Source organism: Petromyzon marinus, chromosome 16 (assembly GCF_048934315.1).
Source record: "Petromyzon marinus isolate PM22_M1 ecotype Great Lakes invasive population chromosome 16, UKy_Petmar_22M1.pri1.0, whole genome shotgun sequence".
NCBI lineage: Eukaryota > Metazoa > Chordata > Hyperoartia > Petromyzontiformes > Petromyzontidae > Petromyzon > Petromyzon marinus.
Window position 1 is genome coordinate 5785762 of NC_133682.1, and position 18270 is coordinate 5804031.

The 18270-nt window shown below is 45.7% G+C and overlaps 1 protein-coding gene across 2 annotated transcripts; it reads right to left on the minus strand.

Moving 5' to 3' along the window:
• Window positions 1–4269: 4269 nt before the first annotated feature.
• Window positions 4270–18166, minus strand: LOC116942938 (uncharacterized). 2 transcript variants are annotated; one of them, XM_032955423.2, is made up of 11 exons: window positions 17514–18166; window positions 14753–14868; window positions 13139–13204; window positions 12841–13029; window positions 11973–12059; window positions 10928–11021; window positions 10048–10564; window positions 9326–9481; window positions 8440–8640; window positions 7717–7807; window positions 4270–5834 (listed from the first exon to the last, which is right to left on the minus strand). In XM_032955423.2, the coding sequence occupies exons 1-11, from the start codon at window positions 17557–17559 to the stop codon at window positions 5652–5654; spliced, it is 1746 nt and encodes a 581-aa protein (XP_032811314.1). In that variant the 5' UTR covers window positions 17560–18166; the 3' UTR covers window positions 4270–5651. The 2 variants fall into 2 exon arrangements, with proteins under 2 accessions (XP_032811314.1, XP_032811315.1); XM_032955424.2 differs by lacking the exon at window positions 8440–8640.
• Between the last annotated feature and the right edge of the window lie 104 nt (window positions 18167–18270).

Sequence of the window (18270 nt, forward strand, 5' to 3'; positions counted from 1 at the left end):
TAATAGTTTGTGTTTGTTTCACGTGTACTGAAACACATCACGTTATTTTATACTTTAACATAAAAGATGCAGGATGATGTTGAATTGATAAAGTTAAAGAGCATTTCACAGGAATAACGGTCAAGGGTGCGAAAGTTGTTTTGCACTGATTTCCATTTGCTTCATTGCTCTAGTTTATTTGTTTAAAAAAATGCATTTTGGTGACCATGCAAAATTTACTTGCAACGTGTGTGTGTAAGCATGTTATGTGGCGTGAAACTGTTTTAATGTGTTAAGAGTCACGAGAAGGCACACCACGTGCGCAGCTGAATGTTTCTCGAGTCTCCAGACTGGACTCAGAAAAAAATGAGAATCTAGGAGCATATTTAGGATGTTCACTTTAATACCAGCACAGTGGCAGGGCTTAGTGGACTTAGCAGGCGGTTCTCATCAGTGAACAGCCAAGAGAATGAGAGGATGAGTCAGTGGGGATGGGATTAGGCTCTGTATCTGTATAAAGACAGTGGCTACCAAATAATATGTATTATTCAATATATTTTTTTAACGAAGGAAAGGATCACCGATTCGGACTTTTTTTTAAAGGGGGGTCCTGCCAAGTTTGCTCAGTAGGGGGCGATGTATCTTCTTGGTTCTTTCGGTAAAGTCACGTAGAATGGAAACAAAGTAATAAAAAATAAACATAATAAAATAAAATAAAAATCTCACGACGTTTCGGCCACAACACAAGTAGCCTTCTTCAGGTGAAGGAACAGAACTGTCGGGACGACAGCGCTTCAATGAACGCTGCTAAGATTCGTAGCGTCTTTTAAGCTAGGTGAGAGAAGTGAAGCGCCTTGACAAAGGAGTTTACATATCAAACAGGAGAATTTAGCATTGAAATAGCTGAGGGATTAGCTTGTGACTGGTCACAGAAATAGCTATGTTAAAGTCAAAGTTTACATATCAACAGAGGCATTTGATATATGGACGCTAAAGGGCTGCAACTACCCAACTATCATACAGTAAACCGATGTGAAAAAAACGAAGTCTAAATTACATCAATATAATAAATGTACTCAATATATTCTTCAATAAGCTGAGCTATTAACACAAAACAACTGGGTATACACTACACTATATAATGAATACCATATAGTAAACCAATAAAAAACTAAAATATAAACTACCTCAATGTTATCAATAAACTCTATATACTCTCCAACCAGCTGAGCCACCAACAATAAGTCGTTATATATCACAATGCCATATGGCGAAAAAATGGGTGGCGGTTTCTTCCCCTCAACGCCAGCACCACGGACAGCGACGAGCCCCGTTCAGACGGACGAGTCCATCCATGCTCGGAACGGAGGAGGGGGGAGAGAAACAGCCACGATGCGCTGTTATACTCCATGTTATAAACCATACCATTAACCGTGGTGTGAGAGGTATTAAGAGGCAATGCCAGCGAAAGAGCTGCGGTCTGAAGGTCACCGTAAAAGACAATTAATTAAGAACCGAAATGGTTTAAAAATCTTTCCAATGGTTACTAAGCCATAATTCATCTTCTCGGTTGAAATTGTCTCTGTGCTTGTATATGTGGATGGCCTCATGAACGAATCTCTCATGGTAGCCGGTTGGCTTGCAAAGGACCTCCGTCTTGGAGAAGTCAATCTCATGTGAGCCCACTGAATTATAACAGTGATCTGCCATGGCAGAGGAGTTCGTCCTACCGTGTTTCAAGTCTGCTTTATGTTCGCGGATGCGGTCCGAGATATGTCGTTTGGTTTCTCCAATGTAGCTGCTACCACAGAGGCACTTTAGTTTGTAAATGCCCGGGTACTGTATTTCTGGAACAGCATCTTTTACAGATGGAACCAGATCATGGATTTTATGTACTGTGTTGAATCGGACCTGGATCTTGTGTTTATTCAGGATTTTGGAGATCTTTTTAGTGCCCCCTGCAATGTAGGGTAAGGTGATGGTTTTGAGTGGCTCCTCAAGAGGATCCTTCTTCATGACCGGAGTGATGGCTTTGCGGATTGTGTAGTCGGAGTAACTATTAGCCCTGAGAGCCTGGTGTACGTGCTTGAGTTCACTGGCAATGTGTTCCTGGTCGGAAATGCATTGGGCTCTATGGTATAGAGTCTTGATGAGGGAGTTCTTCTGGGATGGATGGTGGTGGGAATCCGGTTTCAAGTAAGCATCTGTATGGGTAGCTCTCCTGTAGACAGAGTGGCTCATTGAATCATCAGGTCTCCTTTTAATTAAGACATCCAAAAAGGGTAGCTTGCCATCTTTTTCGACCTCCATGGGAAATCTGATGGCTGGGTGTATGGAATTGATGTGGTCGAGGAATTGGTCTAGAGCAGGCTGGCCATGTGGCCAGATGACAAAAGTGTGATCCACGTACCTCTTCCATAAGGTCGGGCGTAGAGTGGCAGTCTTGATGGCGTCAGTTTCAAAATTTTCCATGAATATGTTGGCTACAACCGGAGACAGGGGGGAGCCCATTGGGGTGCCCTCAGTCTGTTTGTAGAAAGTTCCATTCCAGGTGAAGTATGTGTTGGTTAAGCAATGTCTCACCAGGGGGGGTACATCAGTATGCAGTCCTTGATGAACCAAGTTTTCAATGATTGCGATGGTGTCAGGTACCGGAACTTTGGTAAATAAGGAAACCACATCAAAACTGACAAGCAGGCCGTCTGGGGACAGGGAAATACCCTTGATTGTCGATACCAGGTGAGTAGAGTTTAGTACCGCAGAGGTGTTTTTTTCCAGTGAAAGGTCGCAGGATATCAGAAAGAAAACTAGCCAGTTTGTAGGTGGGGGAGTTGATAGTGGAGACGATGAGACGAAGGGATGTATCTTCTTTGTGTATCTTTGGAAGGCCATATAATCTTGGTGGTCTGGCCGCAGAAGGTTTCAACGAGAACTGTTTGGTTTGATCAATTAATGCTGTTGAATCAGAAATGATTTTGTTGGTTTTAGTAACCAGGCTGTTGGTGGGGTCTCTTCTTATTTTGTATAGGTGCCATCGTTGAGAAGTTCCTGAATTTTGTTGTTATATTATATTTTGTCCATGACAGTGGCATTGCCCTTGTCGGCTTAGAGGACGACAATGTCATCTCTCTTTTTTAATTGAGCTAATTCAAAGCGCTCATCTTTGCTGATGTTGCGAGGTGGCATCTTAGCCTTTTTGAGGGTTGCAGCGATTTCAGATCTTGCTACGTCTGCAGCGATGTGACCCAGGCCCTTGAGTGCAACGTCGACATGGGCAATGATGTCATTAACTGGTATGTGTCTCGGTGTGACTGCAAAGTTTAGACCTTTAGCTAAAACGGATTTCAGGCCGTCAGAAATAGAACTGTTACTGCGATTAATTACGACTTTGTTAACGTCCAGCTTTTTGGTGTGTGGGTCCGATTTCTTGTTGAAAAGGCGGTTGAATTTGGAAATCAAATTGTCCTTACATTTGGTCGACATAGTGGATGCTGAAAAGGCAGTCATATTGTCTATGTTTCCAATCCGATGTAGACATTGTTGCCGTCAATGATAAGTGTGATTTGTAGAGTATCTTGTCTAACTGATCTAGTTCGGTGCGTGTAAGTCTGATTTTTTCTGAGATAAGAGCCAAGCTAGTTCTAGCTAGAATTCGTTTTGCATTAAAAGAGGTTACAACAGCAGAGGTTAGTGTAAATGCGGTTGGTATTACCTTAGAGTCGCGGCATCTCTTCAGAAAGGTGACTCGATTAGTTGAGCCTTCTTATCCCGGAGTTTGTTGAAGGATCTTAAGGTTATGTGGAATCCCTCCCCGTAGAGGCGGTTAAATTTCGATTTAAAGCTCACAATGCGTGCATGGGCCAAAGCAGACGTCGGTATCACCTGAGGTAGCAAAACGTTCGTAGTTTCCATTTAAATACCAAAGAGTGAAGCAGGTATTTGAATGGTTCTCACACAATTCACCTGGCCACTTTAAGACATTTTAACGAGTGATGCCACCTCAGGCGATACTGACAAGTGAAAATATCGTACACGTTCACTCAACATTGCTGGCAATTTCCCCACGGATGTAGTCTCTCCATTCTGTCCTGTGCTAGGCCATCATCTCCACATCCACCCAAATCCTTCACGCCACTTGGAACCAGCTCTTTCTAGGCCTGCCTTCGTTTCTGCCCTGGTGCTTTCATGTTCATCGCTATTCTGCTGCTGTGGTTTTCGCTTCCCCTTTACTATAGATCCTTCACTCAAATGACACGTCTAAGTGAACAAATAAGACCGCACACACACATACAAAATGTGCCAATTATATTTATTACAATGAAGTGTAATAAGAAACAAAAACTTAGTGCAAAACCCAGATCCCACCTCGACACAATAAGCAAGAAAGTTGTGTTAACATCCCTCCGGTGTTTAAATATATATTTTTAAGTATAGTCTCGTTCTAAGTGTTTTTTTGAGTTGTACCACGCGTTATTTGTTACTGTCCCGATATTTCATTCCACGTGCTGGGAGCTTCAGGAAATATATGCCAAACGTGTGCTACAATCCGAAAAATACAAGAGTGCCGGCCACGCGGCATAACTGCGAATGCCTATGCAGTATAGAGTAATGCGTTGTTCGTGGACTAAACGCCCCATGGCAAAATATTCGGCAGCCACAGGGGTCACGCGAGACGTCGTGGTCTTCGTGACCCCACCGTGCGTACACACAAGGAATTAAATCATTGACACAAGCCAAGCCATGCACACTTTTCCATTACATTAAGTGTCTGCGGCGATGCAAAGTACGTAAAAAACGTCACGTGTAAATATTTGTTCAACGTTCAGATTGCTTTACGGCGAGTTAAAATTCCACCGATTGTCACGCGATGCAGCAACACCAGCTTCATATTCAGACGTCATGAAACCCAACACCAGTTTAACAAAACGATATATGTACATTACCATTTAGCATAAGACACATTTCATTATATTTTATCCTTATCATTTAGAAAATTGTGAGGTGTTAGCGCCATGGTTAAAACGCATTGCACTGTGAAACCAGCGATCAGAGTACAAAATCACGGCTACCATCAGTGACAAATAATAGCTAAACAGGTCCTCGGCCCCCCTCCCTCACTGCACCAATCCGCACTACTGGACTGATCAGTGACGTTTGTTCAATCAACCCATGTGATAAACACAGCACGGGGAGGCTTTCATCCAGCAGTAGATTCGGACATATTACAGTATCATTTATCAATCATGCAGTCCTTACAGAAAATTCATTGTAGAATCTGACGTGCACTTGCAACATATTGTGGGTGCATATTGAGCAAACGACAATCCAAATGGATACTGAACAGCTAACCGCAAAAAGCGCATGCATTCAATTATTAAAAACCCTTCGAGGAAAGTACTTTCATGCCAACCACTCAACCCGGCCCCGCAGCGTTGATATACAGATTAAAGATGGGGGAAAAAATCCCACAAGCACACAATTGAAGTTACAGAAAAATATTGTTATTTAATGCAAGTAAAAAAAACCCCACGGAACAGTGCGCGACATGTGCATTCCAACAACAACTTGCTATTCCGACGTTTATACAAGACAGACTTGTACAAATGAGTTAATAAAGAAGGTGGCCACGTGTCTCAGACGTCAGAGCACCGAGCTGGCTGTTTAATTCTTGTTTACAGAAACATGTTCTGCTTGTTGAGTTGGTTAGCCCCAGTGAAGCCATACATGGCGGGAGTAGCTGCGGAGCGTTTGCCGGCAGCGTTCGAGCTCTCGTCGACGAAGGTCGGGTAGAAGCTGCGGTGGCGCCGATCTGTCAGACGCAGCCTGGACAGGCGTCCAAGCAGTGGAGAGGCGACCTGCGGGAATGCACAAAAAAGACAAATACTCCTTATATATAGCCTACACAGACTGTTATGGCATGTGCAGGGCAAATACTATTCACAATCACATATGGAAGCTGGTTTGACATCAATGAACCGACTTGACATTTGTGAAAATGAGCTTCATTAGTTCATTCGATTCCTTCAGTCTAAATAAAGATTCTGATTATGAGCAAGTGGTTTGGCCAGCACCACGGATCAGCTGCCTTGGTCACCCCCGGTGCAATTTTTTTTTTTTTTACACATGGCAACAGGTATTCATTTAAAGTGGAGTCGACTTAGGGTTGGCCCAGGACAAATCCAGATAACTGCCATCGATGTAAATTGTAGTCGGGAATTAAACTCGGGCCAGGCAGTGGCTGTTGTGCACGAGCGCCCGTTTAGCACAATAGTTATCATACAAATGCATCGAAATATAATCGGGGCAACCTTCTGATCAAGAAAACCTCTTACACGTGACACACCCCAGGAATGAGAGTGCACGGCTCAAGATGAGCAGCAGGGTGAAAGAAGGCACGTCGAGGAAGAAGGAATGACTGGGCCAAGATGTCAGGAGATGAGAGGCGAGGGAAGAGGGAGAGAAGGAGCAAGCAGAAGTGAGCTGCACGGAGCGGCATCTGTTTTCACAGGGGACAGGGAGAGAGGAGGGATTCAGAGTGGGGGTGACCACACAAAAATAATGCGATTTGCAGGAGGCTTGAGCTGATTTAGATATATAAATGTCAGTGCACTTGGGAGTACCATGGCAAGGTTGACTATGAAAGCAGTGAGCAGCTAAACGCCTCTACAGCACCCCCCACCCCCCCAGTTTCACTCCACAGCACAACCTAGCCTGGTGGTGGTGCACGCCTGTAAGCCAGCACTGGAGGCGAGGGTTGTTGATGGATCACACAAATGCTGTGAAACTCCCTTCACGTGGGCATCGAGTTGCCATACCTTGGCTTACCAGGGACAATTGCGGTACAGTAAAGTGCAGACTAAAATCCATCTGTATGGGATAGTGTTTCCCCCTCGCACATGTGGGTATCTCTCTGGATGCTCCGGTTTCCTCCCAAATATAAAACAACACTTTAATTGGCCGAAACGCCTTACTACACCAGTGCTTCCACACGTTGTGGATTGTGCAGTGTTGGGAGATGCATCTCTCATATTTACAATGACAGCATTGCTCCTATCTAAAGCAGAGTTGATGTTTGATAATGTACTGTATTTATACAAGAAATTCTCAGCAAGTCTAAAGACGCTGTTTTTCAGGAGGGCTCTGCATTGAAATATTGGGCCATATTCCTCTTATTTGGCCATGAACTGAGTGGTCTGCATGCCGGCAGGAGTACCCTGAGAAAACCCACACACGAGTTGTGACGAATCAAACCTCTGAAAACTACAAGGTTCGCAAATCCATTCTGTACTGCCATCTCCTGGCAACTTCATCGCCCAGCGGTTTGAGTTTCACGATTCTACTGCACTTACTTTCATTGGGCGCCATAGTGGCAAGATGTTAAATACCTCGCTTGGTGTGCAGGAGGTAGTGGGTTCAATCCCAACCCTGACGCCTGTATATTTGGATTTTGCATGTTCTCCCCGTGGTCGTGTGGATTTTAATCTCCGGGTCCTGCGTTTTTTTTTTTAGAGTATTTGGCTCCAATACATTTTCAAAGTAGCCACCACTTCATCGAGCTGTCTTTTGTGGCCAGGTTGCTTCTGAAAAAGAGCCATATAGCTCAGTGGGCCTTACCTGGTAAAATAAAAATATTTAAGTTTTTTGTTGTTGTTGTTCAAAGCCCTCTATTAGAAGTTCATGCCACCACGCCGAGCTTCTTTCACCCCCGGCCACATGATCGCTAGCGAAGCAATTTACCTTGAAGACCCTGGATCCGCTCTTGTCGTACATCTTTTTCCACTTTAGAATTTCTTCCTGCATGGCCTCCGACGACACCTTGTTCTCAGCCCTGCCAAGGCACGCGGAAGCACGGCACACAACGCTTCTGTTCAGTCTCATGCAGTCTATTAATCTATGAAGGAAAATCCGGCGAAATAGGAAGCTTTTTGAGCTTTTCCAGGGCTCTCCAACATGGGTCGTTGCAGCTTCGTTTATGAGAAAAAATATACTTTAAAGTAACTTTTACTGTTTTAGTTCACTCTCATGACATAATTGTACCGTATAAAAAAATGGGCATTTAACAATGCATCTATTGTACATTAAATGGCATAGGTAGTGAATCGTGCGTGTAAGAATCAATAATTTTCCCTTTGTACACGTTGTGCAAGTGAAGCAATTCAATGGTGGCACATTGATTAGCACACTTTGCTATGAGCCTGGCAACCAGAGTTAAATTCCCGGACATGGCTACTATTAACACTGAGCGACACCTGAAAAATCAGCTTTACTAACCAGTGCGGTGAAATATGGTTGAACAACGCCCCCCCAACGACCAGCACGTTGTAGTGGGGGAGGGGTGGGGGGAGGCTTTAGGTCTAGCAGTGGATTGACAACAGAGGCAGTTACCCAACCCACAGGGGGTCGCAGCGGGTCGCAGGCAAACGGGCTTAATCGTGCGGAGAAGGCACACGGCTTACTCACTCTGCGCTCCGCAGTAGCGGAATTTTTTGCAGGAGCTCGTCTTTGGCAGCGCTCGAGGAGCCCTGCGGCTTGGCCGACTGGGCCCTCGTGACGGCAGCCGCGGGCAGCGGCGGTTCCCCGACTTGCTCCCTGTACGCCTGGTGAATGGCGCTCATCTCGGCCACCATTTGCGTCAGCTTGCTCTCCATGCTCTCCACGTTTCTGTGGTGGGCCACGAGCGACGGGACCGTTGTCAATGGTCGCAAACCAGCTGCTGCTAGCTGAACGGATGATCTCCGTCGCGCGTCTAAGCCGAGTGATTGTTTTGAGTCTTGTTAATGACTTGCTTGTTGGTTAAGCCTGTGACCAAATTGCCCGGAATGCGCCAGATCTCAAAGCCAAGCAGGTTGGATCCTATAAATTGCTCGGACGGAGCGTCAACGTGCTTAAAAACAGGTTTGTTGTTGTTCTAGGGTAGTGCAAAAAAAAAGATATCGCTGCACTGTACTTCTATATACTCAGGTCTATGCTCTCTGCCTTTACCAACCCTTGCTCAATTCAAGAAATATATTAACTCTTATCTGTTACACCTTCAACAAGTCCTGTTTGTTGCTCGCTGCTTGACATTTTTGGATTTTGGGCCTGCGCTAAAAGCAACGGTGATGAAAGAAAACCCGCAGGATGCGCATGGCGCGGGGGAGGCTACGACATCACTATCAGCCATGGTCAATCCACTGCTGGATGAAGGCCTTACCACCCCATCGCCGCCGCCTCTCACGATCCCCCCATGTAGCATTCCGCCTGTCGCCCGTGCATAAACTACATTGAACATCATTATAACGTTATACATGTTATTGAAATGTTACCCCACGCAAGGGGTCGCGCCTGCTCGGCAGGCAGAGGTCACCTGGCGAGCTCGCTTCCGGCTTCGGCTGCGAGCAGCGTCACGCGCCGGCGTGGAGTCTTTGGGGGCGCTCTCTTCTGCCCTTGGGCCACCTCCCGCTCCAGCGCCTCCACTCGCTCCTGCAGGCACTGCCTCTGCTCCTCTGCGGACTCCCTCATGCTGTGGACAAGGACCCCGCAAGTCTTGAGCTGGGCTTTCAGAATATTTAAGTAAAATCGATTACTCCACCAAATATCGCTTCAATTGTTGGGAGGCAGGGCTGAAAAAAGATCTGACATCATGTGTGCACCGTTGGATGGGCGACAATGGCCGGGGGTTTGGGAAACTTCATCGGCACCATCAGCAGCGTGCAGCTGGGTGTGGCTTCGAGAGGGGTTTTCTGGCTCTGGGGCGGCTGCAATTTTTAAAAGGTGCGTAAGTAATCAGTGGCAAAGTTAGTCGATTACGATTTGTTGTTGAATGAACAAACAAAAAAATCGGATAGAACCGAGCCGATGAGCCAAGTTGTCCCACCATCGCCACCGATTAGCACAGTTGGCTACGTACGGTGCAAAATAAGTTCAACATCCATACATACGAAGTATGGTGACAGGGTGTACTCCTGTAACCCAATCAATGCACCTCATCTCGTAGGAAATTAAAAGCCAAGCATACTTTTAAGTCGGCATGGTTGTAAAAGCACACTTTAACCTGACGTGAAAGACAGAATCCCAAACTAGTTTCACCTGTTCAGCTCTTCCTTCAGCTTCTCAATCTCATCGTCCTTCTCCCGCACGTCCCTGTCCATGCGTTCCACGAGCTCCTCCAGCCGCGCATCTCCCCGCTGCAGGTGCTCAACGTCGGCGAGCACCGCTCGCAGGCCCTGCTCGATGGTCACCCGTTCCTCTAGCAGGCCCGACAGCTGCTGCTCCAGCGCGGGCCCCTCCAGCGGCAGCATTGCCATCTCCTCCTCCTCCTCCGTCGTCGCCGCCGCATCCTCGCCAGCACGCGCCCCGGGCTCGTCGCACTCCATGGGAACTTCACGAGCGACAGCGCCGCGCCCCGGCCCACGTTTGGAGAGAGACGGGAGCTTCTTCTCGAGGCGCTGGACCTGAACCCGGAGGGTGGAGATTTCTCCGTCGCGCCGCGCGTTTGCGCCGCTCTGCGCTGCGGGGATTTGGGGCGGCTGCGCGTGGCTGCTGGGATCGCCGCCCCCCAACGGCCGATCCGTCAAATCCGATTTTGAGTTGTCATTTGGGTCCTCTGTTTGATAAATAAAAAATTATTTCCAGGCTTTGTATTAAGTTGAAAAATTACGGGTTAATAAAAGTGCTATATTTTTTTCATAAATTGCCAACTCCTTCCAATTTATATTTACACATCTGAACCTGGTGACCCAAGTGCAATTCTCGGCAACGAATAACATTGGTGGCTGCGATACCCCAGATGGTCATGCCCCAGTATGGTGAAGTATAGTTAAACAAACCCTCAACCAACACAGCATTAAGTAGTAGATTGACAAAAGAGCTTGTATATAAATATTAGACTTATCATTAGAACTATGTGAATGTATATGAAAAGCAATCTATTACAACACCAACCTGTGGGAGGGAATATACACCTTACCTTTCAGGTATTCGAAGACTGTCTGGGATGTCTGTAGATTCAGTTGCAAGGTCCTCACTTGCTCCTCAAACTCACATTTCATCTGCTCTTTCTCCTGTAGAGACAAAGACACATAAAAAAACAAAGATCCCCCCATATAGCCTTAACAGACTGTTGGGGCAAGTGCTGTTAGCGAATACCTATGAAGGCCGGTAATGCACACGAGGGGGTGGGTGGCCAACACCATGCACGGCCACCTTTGTCTCCCTCGTGACGATGTTTTATACACTGCACTAGATATTAATTTGAGGCTGAAGCGACCTAGGGGAGGCCCAGGACCGGTTCAGATAATCGTCACTTGGTGTTGGCCATGAGCATGGACTCAAGCGACAACAAAACAGCCGACTGGCAAGGGTGGAATTACGCACGAATTTATAAATTTCTCAGCTCGCCATACCTTCATCAAAATTGTAATAATATGGTACATTTGGTTATTTCGCACCATTCTTATAGTGCAAGGCCATCATGAAGGAAAGCGCTAAGTTTCACAGGGAGAAGTCTGTAATAGTTTCTCCGTCAGCCACTTGCGATCCTATCGTTTACTGCAAGAAATATAACATTGAGAATGAATCACTGCCCTTAATTGCAACAATCTATAGAATCGTCAGGGATGGGGGGTAAATCTTTTAATGATTGGGCAGTTCCACAATTTCAGATGTATGTTTCAGACACTTAAGAGATGCGGGTAATCATCAGTATAATCATTAAGTCGCTTTTACTTGGGGCAAAGCATGTCAACCAGTTAGAACTGTAATTGAGAAAAAAATTACGCGTCCAACCTTTGTGGTGATGGTGCATTCAGTGTCATGTGTTTGCATCACACCATTTACTCATTCCGTAAATAAGCCATATTTTGAAAATCATACGATCACCCTCATTCGGGATTAGTATACACATTTATTTATTTGTGACTTAACTTACTAGAAGCTAACACTAAACTTGCATGTGTGCGATAGCAATGGGCGAGGTCCAATAAGCGGTGAACACGCAGGAAGCAGACAGTCACCTGCTGTACACTCTCCAGCTTTGGTTTCAGCTCCGCCATTTCCAAGCGGAGTTTGCAAAGTTCGCTTTTCAGCTCATCTCCCGAGAACTGTGGAGTCAGGTGCACACAAAGCACAGCAACAGTGCCACGATGCCAGTCGTTGAAACAGGTGATGCACTAAGACACCGCGTCAAAAGTTAAAATAGAAGGGTGTTTTTTCCGAATTGTTGCCAGATCAGCTTCGAGGCTGCCGACACTTATCTAGTTTGACCACCCGAATGTGAAATTGTAGTCGTTGCTCTGCATCAACATCAGCCATATGAAAAAGAAGACTGCCGACACGATTCAAGAATACGACTTACGATCCAAATTTTACGTTGCAGGATCGTGAGGAATGGTAAGCGGCTAGAGGAGGCATTGATCCAGGGCTCGATTGACCATGGCGGATAATAATGATTAACACGGTTGGCAACGTATGATGCGAAAATAAGTTTAAGATGCATACAATGATGGTGATCTCAACATGGACAGAGAATTTCCCAAGCAGATATCAGTCACAGCGACGAAGATCATTCCCTGAAGTGCAACCTGCGTTTGTCACGGCTTAGAATTCCAAGATAAATGTTTCTGTGTTTTAATGTGAAATGTACAAGTCATTTTAAAACCTGTTAAGATGCAGGGGTTTTATATGTTGCAAGACAACTGAAAGTGATGCCAAGCAAGTATGAGTGACCTAAGGTGATGGCTCAATGTCCAGGTTGAGGAGGCTATAAATTCCACCTTGGAGTTTTGCAAATTAAGGTGATAACACAAGCCAACCACTGGGTCGACCCTTTCAGTGCGAGGGTGTTCAGTGCCGCTCGCAGCAGCAGCAGCAGAGCCCGCTCACCTTAGCCCGCAGCATGTCGTTGATGCTCTGGAGCTCGGTAGATCGCTTCTCCGCGGTGGTCGCCCGCGTCGTCAGGGCATTGCGCTCACGCGCGCCAGTTTGCAGCTTCTCCTCCGCTTTGCGCAACTCCGCTTCCACGGCACGCAGACGGCGCTCTGTCTCGGCGCACTGCTTCACCAACAGGCGCGTCTGTGAAGGCACGAGAGGCGTTGGCGGCGGTTACCGGGCATCCACTTTTCGGTCGATTGGCCCGAGGGGGCAAGGGTGAAACGAATTGGACGGGCACACGACTTTTTACCTCCTTGTCCGTCTCCCTCTGCTTGAGGTCCGTGTTGATGTTTTGAACCTTCAGCACTCTATTGGGCTGCGAAAAGTAAATAAAGAAGGTTAACAAGTGAATCTTTCCCTCAAGTCATTGGTCCAAGGGCAGGTGCATGGCTCAAGCTCCTTCCTTCCCCTCCAATCCCCATGCCGCACACTCTGCAACTCGCAACATTGCACCCCGTACCGGTGATCTTGAGAAATAATTTCAGAACGAAGGTTGAAGTGGTTTCCCTTTGACTTATACAACAGCGACTTTAGGTGACAACATCGCCGTATTACACTCAGCATTATTTCGAATGTAGAGACGACAACTACGCATCTTACTGTTCTTGTGCCGGTCTGGTTTGTTTCCAGATTTTATTGCTCGCAAATTGAGACGTGCTTAAAAATTCCGTAGAGTAAACACTACATTTGGAAACTGTTCTTTCTACGATTAAGCACCTTATACATGGAAAATGTTTGCAATTTTCACCGTTTTAAACCATCCCATCCAATGTTTTTACGTGAAATATTGCCCTCGCCAATTTGCGTGTTCGTGCTTTCGAAATAAAAGTTTTAATATCTCGTTTAAGAAACGTATCTTAAGAAAATATGAAGTTCAACTGAAAGTTTATTTATATTCTTAGTTTTTTCGGTAAAGTCACGTTGAAGAGAAACAACAAAATAATAAAATATATATAAAACAATAAAAAATTCTCACGACGTTTCGACCATAACTCAAACGGTCGTCTTCAGGTGTGTTGGTTCGCATAAATTTATTTTTAAACGGCGCATTTATTTATTTATAAAAAACGTTAGCGCCACGCGCAACGATTTGGCAGTTTACCCAGGACTAGTCCATCTATATTCTGAAAAGAGGAGGGGGGAGACGAAATTTTTTATAATGTATGCTGTCTGAAAGCCACTGTAAGCGTGAACAATCAATTAAGACCTGAAATGGTTTATCAAATCTTTCCAATGATTGCTAAGATAGAATCCATCTTCTCGGTTGAAATTGTCTCTGTGCTTGTATATGTGGATAGCCTCATGAACGAATCTCTCATGGAAGCCAGATTTTAAAAATAAATGTATGCGAACCAACACACCTGAAGACGACCGTTTGAGTTATGGTCGAAACGTCGTGAGAATTTTTTATTGTTTTATATATATTTTATTATTTTGTTGTTTCTCTTCAACGTGACTTTACCGAAAAAACTAAGAATATGAATTACTGCAGTCACGAAAGCTTTAAATCAAAATTGAAAGTTTATTGTTTTACCATTGGTTTTTGTTATTGTATTATTTACGTCAAAATTGTACACTGTTGTTATTGCTATTTTATCACAGATAGTTTGTCTTAGCAGACTCTTACCTGGTTACACATAAAAGTTAATGACGATGATGACAAACCAAACGGCTCTTTCATGGAACTGCTGCCAAATCGGTCCACACCTTTCTCCATCACACAATTCTAGCCGACGACCATCCACAACCACAATCAGTGTCAAATGATGATACCCTGCACCGTGTAATAAGAGCGGTCCACGCCTACACACCGTGGTGGGAAGAAGCCACATTACTCACGCCTAACAAGGTGTTTGTCTCATACCAGGCAAGAGTTGACGTTGCCGCTTGACTCGTTGCCATGCCTGGGAGCTGCTGCGGCAGCAGCGACAGACCTTCTCCCCATCTTGGGCTTCACTTCCATCACCAACCCCGGAGGCTCTGCGCGAGTCGTGGGAGAACCGGCAACGGACATTTTTAGCGGTCGTTGAAAAGGAATTGTGAGACGTTTAACGTCGGTAACTTCGAAAGTCCAGGCAGGGAACAATGCACTGGCGCTGTGGACATTCAGGTGACGTGTTGAAACTCGCTTTAAGCTCATGTGCGGTGCACATTTCTCAGGCCGGTGACGTATGTGTGCACGATTTGCAAGTGCAGCGGTTTCACGGCAGCGTAGCCAACAGTCGTTGGCTGGCTTAATCGTTCTGTGAGCGCAATCTTAACCGTGCCGTTTCGCAAATAAAAAACAAGTTGAACTCCCATCAAATTATAGTTAGGACAATTTGCAAAGCAAGCGTTTACTTTGTCGTTTGTGTAGGCAAAAGTGAAAGTGTATGTAACAAAAAAGTGTGCCGCTTTCTAAAAAGTATTCATGTGGATCAGGATGTGTGCAGAATATCACATGGAAATAGTGAAAACATGGATAAGCGGAACCACCTTCCGTCTCCACATTCAGTATAAATATAAGTGTGTCTCAATCAAATTGGCCTATCATTGGCTTTGGAGGTCAACATTTTCCAGCAGCATGTAAGAATACTAAATCTAAACCAGTCTCGACCTTTTTGTGTTTAAATCGGCATATATGTCACGCCTTATAACATCTTCTAGGTTTCCAAACGTTATTTCACAAGCGCTGATCCCACAGTCACACAACATATTAAAAGTATTCCATCGTTAGCATCGCAGCTAGGCAAGCTGTGGTAGCTCAGCAGACCTGGGATCAATTATAATTGAAATCACGACAGCATTGTTAGCTGAAATTTAAATTCAAATCACACTGGCATAGCAAATTCATTAACACGATAACAATTTGCAATTGCCCCCCGGGTCTGGGGCTAATAAAGCAGTGCAGATAAATTCCATCCGTTGAGCAGTATTGCCCTCTACTGGTCGAGCTATGTTTATTTAGTTTTAGCGACGTGCCTTTTCTCTATTGTACGCTACTATTTATATTGTTGTAACGCTACTATTTTTATTGTTGTAACTTGCCTACTGGACATCTGTGAAAAAAAACCAAGAGCTTCATAGCTCATCGGAATCCTCCAGTCTAAATAAAGCTTCCGATTCTGGAGTTTCTCTATGGCCATGACCGAATCATAATTCAGCACGGTACACACCACTAAACTTGTGCCCGTTATCACTATATACATAGAGTACGTACAGTATACAGATTCTCATACACCCACCGGATTATAAGACGCACTCCAAACCATTGATTTAAAGTACAGGCGGGGAAAGAGTGAGTCTTGTACATCTGGAGAATACGGTGTTTGTAGAGAAGATGCAAATCAAATCGCCCTCGACGGTACCCCGACCTCACTCAATCTCTGACGTTATGCAGGTTTCATGCTGGCTAGTACTTTTATGGGAGACACCCTGGGAAAACCAGGCTTCGAGTTGGTCAGGAAAGAGAAGTACAGGACAGCAATGGATTCTTGCATCTATCAGTGTGGAGCTTTGAAGTAATACCCGCACCCTCGTTCCGAATACCACCAACACCGGGGTATTCCTCCAGTTCTCCAGTTTCCTCTCGCACGAACCCAGGCTCTCATGAATGGGAATTGACAAACATAGCCAATGTGGCAGGGCACCTCCTGAGAACCAGTCCCGAGACTCCAGGAGAGATTTTTTTTTCTTTCTGGGTGGTCAAAACGTTTACTACCTACACGCACATTCAGGTCCTTTGTCAATCCACAATTGGACGAAGGCCTCTTTCCATGCCTGTGGTTTGACCATACTTCACCATCCAGAGGTTTTTTGGGGTTAGATCGCGTAAATGTGTCGTTAAAACCCGCCACCACCCGACACAGCCAACCAGCAAGGTTTGTCACGTAAACAGAACGTGGCCAATTCGTCACTAGTACAGCACTAACCGGTGTGTTGGAGAGCCAAGCCACAACATTTACAATCCGAGTACGACGTTTCGCCACTAATTACAACTAGCTTCATCAGGCGACAGCCAGATTCGTGGAGAAGTTCGTTTCGTTCCTTATGTAAAGGCGCTTCTGACAACCCTTACTAGTTGGCTGTGTCGGGTGGTGGCGGGTTTTAACGAGACATTTATATATTTATACGCGATCCAACCCCCCCAAAAAAACCTCTATTATGGATGATATTGGTCGCGAAAGCCTACGTGTTAAACATACTTCAGCAGTAGAGGTTTGGTGAAAGTGGGAGCACACAAGTACGGTACAACAGTGGGTTTTTGCTGCTATTGCTCTCTGCTGCCCACAACGGAGCCCCGAGAGACAGAGGAGAGATCGTTAGACAAAACACACACACACGGTAAAATGTAACAAGACAAATTCAAGTGTAACATTCAAATGTTTACACGGATTAAGACTGTGAGAACACCCCCACCGTCATAACAGGAACACTGCACATTCGTTACGCAAAAAAAACATCAAAAGTTTCTGAAGAACTACACTACGCAAAATGAATGCACTTCTTTAGAACATTGCGGTCAAAATGCACATTCATTTTTATTTTTACACGTGTTTCGGTCCTGTTTGAAAAGAAAAAAAAACGTTCAATGTGTAACTACATTAATATAACCGTGTCACGATGCCGACACACAAGTCACTCACCCGCGCTGCAATTCAGTCTCTTCCTCTGTGACCTGGAGACCGGCATGTCGCGATTCTTCAAACTTTGTGGTTCTATTCCCCAGATGTATCGCTCTCATTAACCGCACGGGCGTTCCTATATAACCGTCCCTAATAACCGCACTGTGACCCTCGTCAAGCGACTATGCCCCCTCAACTTGCGCCGTGACTCTACAACTTACCTCAACCCCAAATCTAGAATCGCGTCCCAATCTACCGCAGTGTATCTAGATTAGTGTCCTTTATATACACACACGTGCACCCGTAACGATGTTCCCTGTGTAGACGAGCGAGCACCATCTCCTCTCGCCTATTCAAATTGTTCCCCCCCCCCAACGCCGTTGGTCTTCAACTCGTCCAATCGCGATGCGCGGCGTCGTTCATTCTTGCGCCACGACCCACAAGGGGGGGGGGTAGGCGGAGTCTAACTGTAATCACTCAACGGAACAAGACTATCGTTTTAACATCAGCTCAAAGCGACGCGTAAGCGCTTACTAAACTGGTAGCGTATTTACTTTCAAAACGTTACCGCGAGCACGTTCACGCGATGATGACTGAAGAGCGTTACAAGGCAAACCACGCCAACTCCCCCCCCCCCCTACGGAGTCGGTGACGAATGGTTTGGCCTCACCAGCCGTCGGGTGCGGTCTCGCGGGGTGGGGGGAGGCGGCGATGGCCCCACGTGACCTCCTCTGGTGGAGCGGGGGTGGGGGTAGAAGAATTACTTCACCCACCCCCC